The 14,968-nt window shown below is 40.6% G+C and overlaps 1 protein-coding gene across 9 annotated transcripts in view; it reads right to left on the bottom strand.

Moving 5' to 3' along the window:
* Positions 1–14,968, bottom strand: part of LOC119501176 (A-kinase anchor protein 13) — a 128,271-nt gene that overhangs the window by 49,167 nt on the left and 64,136 nt on the right. For all 9 annotated transcript variants that reach the window (XM_037791353.1, XM_037791345.1, XM_037791332.1 and 6 more), the window contains 2 exons: positions 13,809–13,863; positions 2,369–2,514 (listed from right to left, as the gene is read on the bottom strand). In XM_037791353.1, coding sequence (XP_037647281.1) covers positions 2,369–2,514; positions 13,809–13,863 — 201 coding nt within the window. The remainder of the gene's footprint in view (positions 1–2,368; positions 2,515–13,808; positions 13,864–14,968) is intronic.

Raw genomic sequence — 14,968 nt, forward strand, 5'->3', positions numbered from 1 at the left:
GTTTATAGATGTTTTACAAATAATTTCTTAAAGGTTTAAAAATCATTTGGTAATCATTAACTAATACTTAATATAGTATATACAATTTTATAATGTGTGCAACAATAAACTGTTAATAAACAGTTTACTAATGTAATCAGAATATAATTGATATTGTCTCTTATCAGATATGATACAATAAATAATTTATAAAGTAATTATTTCATATAACACAAGCTAATGATAAAATAACATAAATTATAACATAACTAATAATTCGTAAATATTATTATCATCATTTCATTGTTGGTTAACAGTAAAATTACTACTAACTAAGTTTAATTAACGAGGAAGACAGCCCTAAACAGAATATAAAAATAGAGTAGGATACAGCAGTATAGAACAGAATACAACAGAACAGATGTCCTTCAAATTATTGTTAATTATCAGGTTGTATATCCATCAGCAGTTCTTTGCCGAAGCATGCGATGAATTAGGAGAATGCTGGAGAGCTATTTAACCCGCAGGAATGGGATATAATGAGGACCAAATGGCAGGGCTTAGGGATAATGAGCCAGAGCAACTTTATAGCAACGTTGACATTAAAACAAACACCAATAAATGACGGCAACAAACCTTTCCCAGGAAAATGTTGTATAAGTTATATACAGTCTTTTCATCATCGTTAACGGGACTGTCTTAGTGATTCAAAGCAAAGGCAGTTGTTTATTAGTTAGTTAGTTTGTTTATTTAATTAATATGCATCTTTGCAAATGAAAAAATGCCCAAATTTGCTAGGTATTGTCCTACTTATCTGACTGTAACATAAGCAATGAATAACGCCATGAAAACAAATATGTTCTTGGTAAATATTCTTTAGCCTGGGCCTGGTGGGAAAGAGCTCCTGCGTGCACACACACACCCACACCCACACACACACACATACGCACAGGTATGGGATAGTCCATTAAGAGTTCATTTGTAGGTGTGAGCTTTAACTGGGCCTATTGTGCTGCCAGCTGCAGCGAAAGAGCCGAGCATAGAGCTGCTTCTGTTGGAGAGCCGGGAATGAAAGATCTGCTTTATGCTGCGGACACGGCTTCCTGTGGGAGTCAGAGGACGCATGAGTGAACGCGTGTATGTGTGTCTATACGTTGCATGTGACTGCAGTGTGTGTTTGTGAGTCACATGACTTTAGCTTTAGAGCTAGAATGAAGAATTCAGCTGAGTTTTGACCTGTTTTTTGTATTTTAGGCTCTCAGATGATGCTCGTATCCTTCCATACACATTACAATTAGTGAGCATTTAAAGTTACACTGTCTTGTTCAAGGGCACATGGACATGACACATGCTCAACTGACATGTTACCGGGATCATTAGGAGTTACGAAACAGTCTCTCTGGCCATTATTCTACAGCTTGTAGATGTATCATGCAAAAGAAAGAGAATTTCCCTCCAGAGAGCAGTGAAGACATTAATCCTCTCTTACTGAAGCTGAATTTAGCCGCTGTGCTCTTTGTGTAGAATCAAAGCCAGTGGACTTCATGGCTCATTTCGCCCGTCCCTGTCCATCTACAGTCTCCTAAAACCCTCAGCATCATACTGTATACTCACAGGCAGCTAATAATTCTCAGCGCTGACGTTTCTCCATTGTTGTTTACAACAAAAAGGACATTCGGTTTGCATTACCATGAGCACGTTTCAAGTGCTCAACGCTGCAGAAACCGAGAGATACGAGCATTTCGGCGTTAACTTCAAACGGACTTTCAACAGCAGCGGAGTGACAGCAGGGACCACGGCTCGCACTTCCCCAGCAGCAGTGCGGAGCTGCCGGCTTAAAAAGATGCTTAGTAGATGTTTGGCATCTCAGCCTCGGGGTGCTGACAAATAAAAAGCCGAGCACAGACTGACAAAATAGCTACATCTAATCCCTATAGGGTTAGTTGCAGGGGGGGCAAACACAAGCTATCTTCTTGCTGTTCAGAGTGAGTGAACTGGATGTTTGGACCGCAGCCAGTAGAGGGTTTGGTGGAAGTGGTCGAACTCTGAATTAACGGCTAAATCAATATGTTTTCTATTATTTTTACATTTATTTATTGATTGTTTTGCAGTTTGAAACACAAATAAGAATGATGTTGTTGTTTTTTGGCATTTTTTCCAATATATTTTATGTTGGTTTTTTTTGTTCTAGTTAATTGCTGGCCCTCAAATATTCCCACCTGAAACAGGGATTTGAACAACCGCCCTCCTCCCCTCATACAAACATTCATTGTTCATAATGAACTCAACATTGATTTCCAATAAGTGGATTAAGGGATTTTCTAATGCGATAGACCTAGCAAACCTCCAGTCATTAGTCCAGCCACAAAGAGAAAACGGTGAGTCTGACCTTTCTGAAGACGCTGTCATATCCCGGCTCTGCGTTCAGGAGGCTTTCTATGTCGCTGCCAGAGTCTCTGTGAGCTGTGGAGGGACAGCTGGTGGCACTGCTGGTTCTACTGGGCAAACTGGGAAACGCTGAGGACTGTGAAGAACCTGAAAGACACAACAGAAAATAATGTGTTAATGAAATATAGCAGGTTGAAAACACAGAGAGCAGTCTTAAGTAGAAAACTGTTTAACTTGAAAGGTACCAGGAGAAATCTTGACATTTTAATCAGAAAGACATTCTTGGTACAATGTGATTAAAGTTAAAATCCATTTAACTTGGTATTTTCTCAACGAGAGCGTTCAGCTGTTAAACTGAAAAGCACCAGGTTTCCAAAATAATATGTTTTCACTCCCTCCTCTAAAACATAAGCGGGTCTGTTAGACATCAGTGAAAAGACTTCTGGGAATCTGAGAAGGTGTGAAAAGCCCGGCGGATCAATGGCCGCCTGTCCTGACTAAAGCTGTCTGTGCTGAACTGCAGAGGCAAACAACTAGTGTTTGTGTGTTTGAAAGGTCTGAGAGCAGAGCTGAACGAAAAATGTCACTCGGCGAAAATGACAAGTGAAAATGCTATTGATGTACTGCAAAACAACTTTCGTGACAGAGCATTAGTTACCTTGGGCCCAACTGGACACTGATGTTTACAGAGACAAATACTTTTTGCAGTATTTTGTGTCAGTCATTTTCACTTCAGGATAAACAGGAAGGCAATCCAGACACAATCTTAGCCTTTATTATAGTGGCTAAATCATTAAAAAAAGCCAACATATTGTGGCCTCACCTATATAGTATCATCCACCAATGGGAGGCACTCACATGACCTGGATAATAATACACTTTTCCCACCAAAATTAGCACGTATATGCAGGTTTTTTAAACACAGTCTATAAATAAGCAATAGACTCCTCTCCCATTGCGAATATGCCGTGCCGTTGCACTGGCCCTTTCTGTTTTTATTCCTGCAGTGTCACGTTCGATGTCATGGTCAGCACTGGAAGCAGGGTTAGTAAACACCGAAATGTTACGGTGGTTACTTCTTTTTTTATATGTTACTTATTCTAGTCTCTCTTTCAAACTCTCAAACCAGAGTTGGTGATTGTTGGAACCGTGGAAAGACTAACAAGGACAGCTTTGATGAGATTTATTTTGTTTCTGTCGAGTTTGAATGAAATGTGTTTTTTACGACGATCAGCGAGGTAAAATTATTGTCTGGTGGCTTCGAGGAGAGCAAATTAAAGCGGCAGTAGGCAGAATGTTTTTTGCATCATTGTAATTCAAGTGCTCTGAGAGAAAACTAGACTTCTGCACCTCCTCATGGCTCTGTTTTCAGGCTTTAAAAAATAGCCTGTGACGGGAGACTTTGACCAATCACAGGTCATTTCAGAGAGAGAGAGTGTTCCTATTGTCTGTTCATTCAACGGAGGCAGCTGTCAATCACTCGAAAACTCAGATCAAACGGTCAAACTAGGCAGCGCTGATCAAATATGAATCAATATTCTGTTACTGTAATGCCTATCTCTCTCCTCAAATGTTTTCAGAAACATCTTGTAGTGTACTGTTTAGCTGTAAAATGAGAACGTTTGCTCCGGCTGGTGGGCGGTGCTTGGTATTTACTCAACCGATCTCAACTTGGCTGCTGAGCACAAACTTTCTCATTTTACAGCTAAACAGTACACCACAAGATGTTTCTGAAAACATTTGAGGCGAGAAATAGGCATTACAGTAACAGAATATTGATTCATATTTGATCAGCGCTGCTTAGTTTGACCTTTTGGTCGGAGTTTGCGAGTGATTGACAGCCGGCTCATGGACGGCAAGACTCCAGCTCGGCTCTGATTGGCTGTTTTCCTCCGGTCTGTGAAAACTTGCAGATGACTGAAGTGTCTAGCCGTGGGGTAGTCACGATTCCTAATTCTAATTGCATATTAACTAAGATTTTGCCTGGTTTGCCTTCCTGTTTATCCTGTTTTCCCCGTTTTCCAAGAGCAGCCGGCACGTTTTTGATCTGCGGTTGAGTACACAGAGCAACCAGTTATCTCTCTCTCCTCGTTTTCACTTCAGTTAACAGTTGTTTGATCAGGAGCAATTAAAGATGTCACGCAGACAGTTTCAAGCCCAGTGTGTGCAAACATCAGCCACACTGATGTGTAGTTGAGTAAGTCACTTCCCCACCTGAATCATAGCCAGCGACGTGCCACATTAAATATCTTCCACGAAAACAACTTTAAACCCTTGGCCTAAGATCCCGGTGTTTCTCATCAAGTCCCAGTGAGAGGTATTCAACAGCAACCCACCATGAGCCATTTTGGGGTTTAGACACACTATTAAACACACAGATGTTTTTTTTTTTTAAAGCCTCCTTGTTGAATAACAAGCAATCCACCCTAAAGTCTGCAAACAGTACAACGATTCTTATGCAACAGCACTGTGGCGCTGCAGTGTTTCTGTACATGTAAGGACATGTACAGATAATATCCCAGGCCAAACTAAAAGAGGAAGATTGCGGATGTATAATAGTAGGCTTACTTTAGCCAGATGCCAAGAACAACTGGATGACATCATTGACTGAGCTTGTTATTTTGCGTCATTTCTGATGTCTATTTCTGCCAGAGAAAGCGGAAGTTATTTTTTATCCCTCAGGAACATTTTCCCTGTGCTCATATGAGCAAAGAGGAAGTTCCTGGTGTGCCTGGATCCTGTGTGAAAATATCTAGAATAACGAATTAATGGTGTTACAGAATAAAGGTTTGCACCAATGGCAGACATCAAACGCAGTTGATCTCTGGCTTAGAGGTGTAAGAAAATATCGATACACATGAGTATCGCGATATTATGTTTTACTGTATTGATTCTCCAAAACGCTGTACCAATTTTTAGTTGACCTCTTAAAAACTCTGCCACTATTCTGTCTTTTGAAGGTTGTCGCAGCCTCAGTTATTGAAGGTACTGGCATCATATGAAACTAGAAAACCTAATGAATCCATTGGTATCAAGCATGCCATACTTGCATGTTGCGAAGAACATTAAATAACACTCCAAAGTTATGCTAAATTTTGGCGAGGAAAACTGGCATGGCCATTTTCAAAGGGGTCCCTTGACCTCTGACCTCAATATATGTGAATGAAAATGGGTTTAGTATGGGTACACACAAGTCTCCCTTTACAGACATGCCCACTTTATGAGACTCCAATTTAAACGCTGTTTGTGGTTAGCTTTATACTGACAGTTGAGGTGTTTTAATGGAGACAAATGGCAGATCCTTCTGAGACTCGCAGGATCACTGACTTTACTGTCTTTCAGAGGTAGTAGCGGGCTCAGGTTTAGAGCAAGAGTGAAGATACTGGTATCACATTAAACTAAAAAACCTAAGGAGTCTATTGGTTAAAGACGTGCCCACTTTATAATAATCACGTGCAGTTATGGGCAAAAACAATGCAGTTTTTTGCATGCAGTATAAATGGTATTTTCACCTATTCTAAAATGGTCTATTTGAATATTTCTGCATGTAGCCATTTCACACACATATGGTGTTGTATCTTTATAGTATGAATAAAATTTGATTTGAAAAAAATCGTATTGTAATATATTGAATTGTTACCCCTGTATCATGATATAAATCATATCACCAGATTCTTGCCAATACACAGGAATCCCGAGGCTGAACATTGAACTGCGGTCAGCTGCTCGGAGGACGGGGCCGTCAGGGGGGTCGGGAGATGGGACACAGGATTGCACTGGGAGTGGTCAGTGACAGAGCGCTTCATTTTAGCAAGAATCTGTTATACTTCATTAACAAACGAGCAAAGTCACAGACTTCCTGCAACTGATTAACTGCTGACCTCTAAACACATGCATGCAATAGCATGAAAACGTCAGTGGGCTGCTACTCACTGACTGAAAGACGGCTAAGCCCAAGAAGAAGTCAGGAAGGATCAAGGTCTTCAGAATCACAATATCGACCAGCACGTTACACAGACGATGTAAAACACATTACAGTAGGGCTGCAACTAACGATTATTTTCATTGTTGATGAATCTGTCGATTATTTTCTGGATTGATAGATTAGTTGTTTGGTTTATAAAATGGTGAAAAATGGTGAAAAATGACGATCAGTGTTTCCTAAAGCCCAAAATGACATCCTCAAAACTGTCACAGAGGTGTAAAGAAACCAGATAATATTCACATTTAAGAAGATGGAATCAGAGAATTTGTACTTTTTTTTCTTTAAAAAGTACTCAAACTGATCAATCGATAATCAAAATAGTTGCAGATTAATTTAATAGTGCAATAATAATAGTGCAGCTCTAAACCACATGATACCATTATTTAAATCAGCAACTCTCAAGTATCTGTAAATTTCCATATATTTGTTCTGATATTGAGCAGTTGATTTCGCTCATTAACACCCTCTTAACCTCGGAGGACGAACTAATCAGCAATCATTTGATTGAAATGAAAACTTGCTTTTCCAAAGTGTTATAAAAAAATATCAATAAAGTCTCATTACGGGGCTTGAAAGAGCTGAGGAGCTGAGTTTTGTAATCAGAGGTGTCAGCGGTTTAAATCTTATTTAGGAAATTAATGTCTCCATATTTGCATCCAACACTGTCGAGCTGCATGAATCAAGCAGCAGAGGGAGGAGGCCACAATATGACAGATGCAAGGCTATTTCTGTTTTCCTCTCTCAAGAAAATAGTATTTCTGCAGTAGAAAGGTCTGGAACTACAGTTCTACCTGTCAAATCAGCAGAGATACACACAGGGTCTTAAAGAAGGGGGTGTCATACAGACGGCCACCGCATGACATCATCAAAAGTAGGTTTCCTTTACAACACAGTGGACACCCCAAACATGAAAAAAACTACACTGACCTTTGACCCCAAGTGCTGCAGCAGAGCTTAACCTTGACCAAGGTGTTTTTTACCCTTTGTTCTAACGTCACAAGCCCACGATGAATGGAGAGAATCCCAAAATGTAAATGTGAGATGGGAGCGAGTATGTTTGTTTGCATTGGGGGAGTGGTAAGTGGTGGTGACAGAAGTGGATGCTGGGAGTTTTTCTCGGACTCCACCTCCTCACACCTGTCCCCCAAAACTAGCAGGGGACTGTGAGCTTTGACAGCTGTCTTACTCCCTCTGTTTCAAACAGAGCCGCACACACACACACCCACCCACACACACATATATACAACAGAAGCACAGAGAACAGGTGTAAAGCCCTCTGATGACTAAATGGTGGGTGGTTGAGGTTGCTGGTTGAATGTGAATCAGCTCACGCACCTGTAGATATCACTTTGACTGATATGAAACAGGTTTTTTATCATTCGTTTGACTTTAATTTAGAGAGACTAATGAGGTCAACACAGAAAAAAACTCCCTTTCTAGAATACCACCAGTACAGGCAACCAAAGGCAAAAAGGTCATAATCACATGACCCTGATAGAGTAGTTATACACTGTACATACATAATACTATATATAAATATATCACTATACTGTCATGCACTTCTCACAGCTGAGTAGAAGTTGCCATGCTTATGCTGTAACTACTCACGTCAATCACAATGTATTACTTGCAATCCAAAACAGTTACTGTTTTTTGGGCATTTCAATGCAGTTAAAAAAAACTATGAGAGGAAAAAGAAAAAGGAAGCCGGGCTGAACTCAGGAGGAGAAATGTCTATTGTTTGATGAATGCGGCAGAAGAAAAATTGCAAAGGAGATATGATCCAAACAAATCATCCCGTCTGAAATAATGAATGTTGGTAAGAAATAACCGACAAGATAAAGTATCCATCGGGCCTCCCCGTCTCAAAACACTCTTCTCTGCACATTTTCGTACTATTAGTCGAGATAAGTCGGCGCTGAGGCTACCTTAAGTGTTTCCCTAAGTGCAGATTTTATCGCCACTTACAGATAAAACCTTATTTATTTTTCCGTATACTCTTATATTTCCCCTGTCCTGTATTTTCTAAGGACGTGACGTGTTAAATTTGTGCAACTGGGCTGACTTTTTTTGCAGATAGAGGATTTTTGCGTGACAGTAGATAGTAAGCGAAGTTGAGAAACCACTGGGGGCTGACCACACTGGATGCACTTTGAGCAACTTCTTTTTTTGTTAAAGCCCGAAGTAGAAGTAGAGCAGCCAGGTGTGTTTTCCTGTTGTAACTGAGTCAGCTACTGTATCACCCAATGTTCAATGTTGTAGTCTGAGCAAAACACATTCACAACATTAAACGATTATTATAACAAATGTTCTTTTTTTAATAAAATTTTGTCTGCTGACATATACAGTGGCTTGCGATTTCTCACTGAAATACAAAATCTGTCCTGTGCTGTCTTCCTTGCACACATTTTAGTGTGTACACTACTTAACCAAACTGTAATTTATCTAAACCTTCACTGTGATTCATTGTAACCCAGCATTTCCTACCCTATATCTTTGTTTTCTCTTCTCACTGTATGATTTTTGCCTCGTATCACAGGCACACCCAGTGTGTCTCCTCCTATATAAATAAGGGTTACTGAATGGAGTCGGGCTAAACAGAACACGGCTTCACCCATGATAAATGTAATACCATGCAACATTACAACCAACACTTTACAGCAGCAGCATGAGGCTTTAAGCAAACCATGGGCAGCCGGGCACACTACCAAAATGTGGCCTTCCAAAATTGCATTAACCAGCTTTATTATGGGATGTAGATCCAGGTCCATCATACACCACAGACAATACACAGCATGTTCTGAAGCTGAGGCTTTGCACAAACTTGTAAATCAAGTGCTCTCGGGTCCCCTCGACGCTGTCTTTGCTGCTATGTCTGAGCTTTGTAAAGCCAAACTTTGTACAATATATCACTTAAAGGTCTTATTGATAACATTTTTAGACAAGTATTTTATTAAATAATACATCCCCAGAGCTTTTAGAAATGTGCAGAATAAAAGTATGGCTGTTCCTAAAAAAAATAATATTATGACTGTGAATTAATAATAAAAAATGTTTTGATGGGTCCAAAATGAATGTTTTGTTTATCTCTGTGGAAGATATCTGACATTTGGTTCCCACTTCTACCAAGGCTTGTGAGCCAATAGTAAAACAAAATTGGTATCATGTGGTATGTCTGGGTCATCGGTTAGAGTGGAAAAAATGGCTGAGTGACGGCAAGTGCCTGGCAACGACTTGTTGTGAAGTCAATGCAATGGAACAGGGGAGAGAGGATGCGACATCTAATGGTTGAATGTTATCAATAGCAGCTTTAATATTACATACAGGCTTTAGATATTAACATATAGAATGAACAAGCAAGAAGTAATTGACCACACACACACACACTGACTGACACTTGTAACCCTCAAGCAGAGCAGAAGATCACTGAGGTCTCAACCCTGACCTTGACCTGGGTGGTTTAGCAAGTCCATTTTCCAGGGTCATCCCATTTACACTGACCTTTGACACCAACAAAAGAAGGTCAACCCCTCCCCAACTTCCTACCTCACTATCCATCCATCTATCCAGTATCTGTAACCGCTTATCCTATTCAGGGTCGCTGGGGGGCTGGAGCCGATCCCAGCTGACATTGAGTGAAAGCGGGGTACACCCTGGACAGGTCGCCAGACTATCACAGGGCTGACACATAGAGACAGACAACCATTCACACTGTGGGAAGAAGCCGAAGAACCCGGAGAAAACCCACACTAACACGGGAGAAAATGCTCCTACCTCACTAGTCTGGTTTAATAATCACAAGTACAGTATCATGTAGAGCATAATTGTATTCTATTTTATAACCAAACATTATTTGTAGTCTTCTGAGTTTGGTGCCATATCTGAAATCAGTCACTGATACACTATTCCAATAGGCATGCTATCAGCTCTGGGAGGCTGTACTTAGACACTGCAGAGTTTGTGATTGAGCTAAATGCTAATGTCAGCAGCTCTGGAGACCATGAATAACTCTCCATAATGACAAGACAATCTGACCGTCCAACTGACTGCCCGCCATTGCCAACCCTAGAGCCATGCCGCTAGCATGGCTAAAATTTTAATAGGGTCAATTGAGACATGTACATGTGTATATGCAATAGACACCGCATTTTCTCTCTCTTGTGGGAATTGTTGATTATATTTTATTATTTTCTGCTGATATGAGTGAATGGTGGATTAGAGATTTACCAGACAGTCAATCAGTTTGTTGTCAATGCTCCTGTTACTACCTGGTGTTGCTAACCTGACTAAACCAGAGAGAGAGAGAGAGAGAGGGGATGAAGGAGTCGGATGAGTTTAGTGAAGGATAGAAAGTCATTTCCACCTATCAGGAAGTGATGTCAACTTCTCCCAGCTGCTGCAGAGGAAATCCCACCCTCACCCACCCTTCTATTTTATTTCCGTTTTGTCACTCCTGTTTTTTCTTTCTTTGTCATTCTCTGTGTTTCCTTTCTTTCCCTCAGTCTTTCTTCACCTCATCCATTAAAAAACCTTTTTCCACTCTTTCTCTGTCTGACAGACTGATGTTCCATCTGTTTTCCACCGCAGATAAAAGGCAGTTTGTTCTCATCGATCTGCTGGTCATGTTTTATTGAGACTGGTCTCTCCGCAGACAGACTCATTTTATAGAGGTCAGAGAATCCTGTTTTCCTATCTGGCTGTGGCTGCTGCCCATACATACAATACATTTTTGTCAACATCTACAAATATGCTGATTAAGATTTATTTTTCCCCATATACTGACTGAAAAATATTACAGCTGCAACAGTAACAATCATTCGTTTGCTTCAATGACGAGTGAGCTAATGCTGTTTTTAGCCACTCTAGCAGCGTGGCTCTAGGGATGGCACAGTCCGTTGAATTGGTTTGATTTTTATTTTGGGTATAAAAGAAAAAGATAGCAGACATAAAAACATCGTTGGATGTTTAGTCAGACCCGGAGGGTAGCACATAAAAGTGTAATGCACCACTTATTTCCAATGTGGACCTCTTAGTGTTAAGACAATGCATACACATCAAATACATCACATCTGTAACATCAATCTAGTTACAATAAATTGCAATGTTTGACGCTGCTTTATCATATATACTGTATATCATACATGATCGCTCAGTCAGTCCACTACTTTGGTCCAGACTGAAATATCTCAACAACTATTGTACCAACTGATTGAAAGTTAGTACAGACATTCATGGCCTAACGACTCTGGTGATCACCTGACCTGACTCACTTAGCGCCACCATGAGGTCAAACTTTTAATTTGTCTAATATTTTGGTTTATGACCAAATACTTACAAAACGTATTACATTTCCATCAACCTTAGCTGTACTTTATGTTGTGTGCTATTTAGAAAATTGTATTGTAACATGCTAAACTAACATGGTGAACATTGTAAATATAACTTGTCATCAGCATGCTAACATTATATTTAATTGTAAACATGTTAGCATGCTTACATTAGCATTTAGCACCACTTTACAGCCTTAAAGAGCTGCTAGCTTTGTTTTATAGTTGTAGACCTGTTAACCACTGAAAGGGTAATTAATTAAAATTAAATTAAAGGTGCCAGTGCCTCAGACAGAGCTAACAGTGTTAAACTGAGGGGGAACCGGAGGGTGGGTGCTACGCTTCCGCAACGACGCCGTTGGTCGAGACGGCGTTATCAGCTGTAACCGCAGTATGAGAGCAGTGCAGAGCGGCGTCCATCAGCTAGCCAGTGGGGCACGCTCACTTGTAGGAACATGCACTAAAAGCATGTGCTGCCAACCCGGCTATGTCACCAAAGCACAGAGAAGCTCTGATTACAACACACAAAGAGGGAGAGAGACTTCATTCTCTGCTCAGGTAGACATTACTCCTCTATATCTTTACATAGCAAATAGCTGTTTGCTGCTATATTAATGCTCTGGATATCATATAGAGAACATTTAAACTGGATTGAAGAATAGCTGCTTGTAAGACATGCAAAAAAAGCCAAGATAATATCTAGACATGTTTAACTATGAGTAACCGACTGTTAACTAAACTAGCGCTTCCACTGCTGCTGAGCTTACATCACATCCAGGTTTCTACAGTACATCCTGCTGTTTCTCTGAGACACCACTGGCACTAATATCAATTAGCTCTGTTGCAGGTACTGGATCACTTCCAAAAACACTATAGGGTCAACTGGAATACAAAAAGGGTCAACTGGAACACTACCAACTCTCCGTGCCCGTGGCGTGTATCCACGTCCTTGTGTACATGCTGTTAGAGGTTCAAACTGGGTCCTGCTCATAAAAAACTCCACACAAAACCTTCAAGTCATTTTACTCGTACACTCCACAGATGTTTACTATATTTATATTCAGCTGTCTTCTGTCTTAGAGTAAGACGTTACTGATACAGCATCTTAGATGAAATTCTGCCCTTGTCCTGTGGATGTTATTTTTAAAGAGGTACTCTTAATTACCCCCTTTTTAAAAAAAAACAGAGCTTAAGTAGTCTCTTAGCATCTGTAAGGTTTTGATTACCATTACAGTACTAAGACAGTCCAGCCACGTGTCACAGGTGACAAATGTATCAGTACATTTACCACGCAACCCACAACTCTAGACCACATGTTGGTTAATAAAACGGCTCGAAGTTATACAGCTATAACATTTAGCTATTAACATTAGTTACCACTCGCATCATGTTTACAGTATATGGTCTGTGTTTTAGAGCAGGATGATGGTTTATGTGCGGTTTCAGAATTTTTCTTCTTGGACAAAACCGCAAATTTTGCTGCAGGGTAAAACATTTAATACTTGAAATTCTTTGGCATGAAACTGGCAAAACAATCAAAGATAATAAATATTGACACAAAAATACTATCAGAGACTGTTAGAGGCTTGCAAATTTCCCCACTGTGGGACTTATAAAGGAATATCTCTCTTATTTTCACTCCAAAAACACCAGTATCTGGCTGCAAAATCTCATATTGGTCAGAGTCTTGACTTGGCGTTTCAGACCAACTAAATGTGTCTGATGGTCCCAATTTCCTCTTTTAAGTTAGAAGAAAAATGGCAGACAGAGTGGCTTTTTAAACTGTACTTTTCCAGTATTTAATCCAAAAAAAAAAAAACATTGCCAAATGCTTTGTAGTGCCTTTTTTTGTGTCATTGACGCTTCAACCAGACGGTTTTTGCTATCACTTCAAACAAATGGGCTTCATAGGACAAAGGATACAGATATCTTCCAGTGTTAACATTAATACATAAATGAGCCACTTCTACACATTTGTCACTGATGGGAAAGCCTTGCAGTGTGGCAATCCCCTTAAATAAAAAAATAAAATAAATCACAGAAACATGCACAAAAAAGGCTAGTTGAATTCACACCCCACTACCCTGACGAGAGAGGTTCGATCATTAGCAGCTGAGAGCAACTCTTACCTGAGTGTTGAGTGTTGCAGGGCTGATGGAACGACGCCTCTCTGTCTCGGTGGATCTACAGAGAAACAGGAAGACACTGAATCAGCCTCAGCAACATGTGACCGTCACCCACAAAGAAATAATGATGCAGACCAGCGTGTCAGTTAGGAAGTGTCGCTCGGTACACAGGATGGGAGGTAACGATAAGACACTCTTCAGAACACAGCAGACTTAAAGAGTACTCATCGGGTTTAGTAGCTACGCTCCATCGCCTAGAGGAACTGTTTGGAAAGATCTAAATTTGGTCTGTTTTTCAGCCTTCAGGACTCGCAGTTACACTGACACCAACTTTAACACACTGACACACACACACACACACTGCCTGTCAGAGATCTGCGGTTGGCTGTAAACACACAACGCTGGGGCTCTGCTTCCTCTGTGGTCTGAGTGTCTATACAACAGCTGTGTGTGTGTGTGTGTGTGTGTGTGTGTGTGTGTGTGTGTGTGTGTGTGTGTGTGAGTGTGCGCGTGTGAGAGGGCTGGTTTTAGCTACAAAAAGCCACAGGCAGCCCCCTCTTCGCAGGCGACACAAAAGCTTCGACAGTTTGGCCGAAGCTGTGCACTTTTGACTGACAGCTCTGGATGGGAAGCTAACAGAGACTCAGAGAAGCTCATTGTGTTTTAATGAACTCCATCAACGGCACGCAGATAAAGATGATGAGCTCTGATTTTGAATGTGTCGGAGTAAACTAAAAACAGATGAATAATCGATTAACAAAGACAGATTGCCGAGGCTAAGCTCTTCAGCAGAGACCCTGAAGACGTGGCTCTTTTTAGGGGTCAAGTGATTTGTGAACTGAGCTGTAATGGAGTATAGACGGTACCTCCTTAAAGATGTTTATGACCTGTCCTCCTTCAATGGTTTGTTTCTTTCTGTCTTCCTACTGTAGCCTGTTTCCTCCCCTCCTTAATTCTTCCCATTGAACTCCCAACCCCGGTAAACCCAGGTTAAACCTGGCTCAGATCAGCAGGCTTTAGCATGGCCCTTTAAACTTGGCTGTGTAAGAGTTGTACAAAGGAACCTCCAGACGCAGTATAAACAGATCTCTAATCTAAAAGCCACAACCTTTAATCTGAAAGAGGAACAAAACAAAGATGCTGTTCCACCAAGTCAACTCTTG

Source organism: Sebastes umbrosus, chromosome 2 (genome assembly GCF_015220745.1).
Source record: "Sebastes umbrosus isolate fSebUmb1 chromosome 2, fSebUmb1.pri, whole genome shotgun sequence".
NCBI classification, from domain to species: Eukaryota; Metazoa; Chordata; class Actinopteri; order Perciformes; family Sebastidae; genus Sebastes; species Sebastes umbrosus.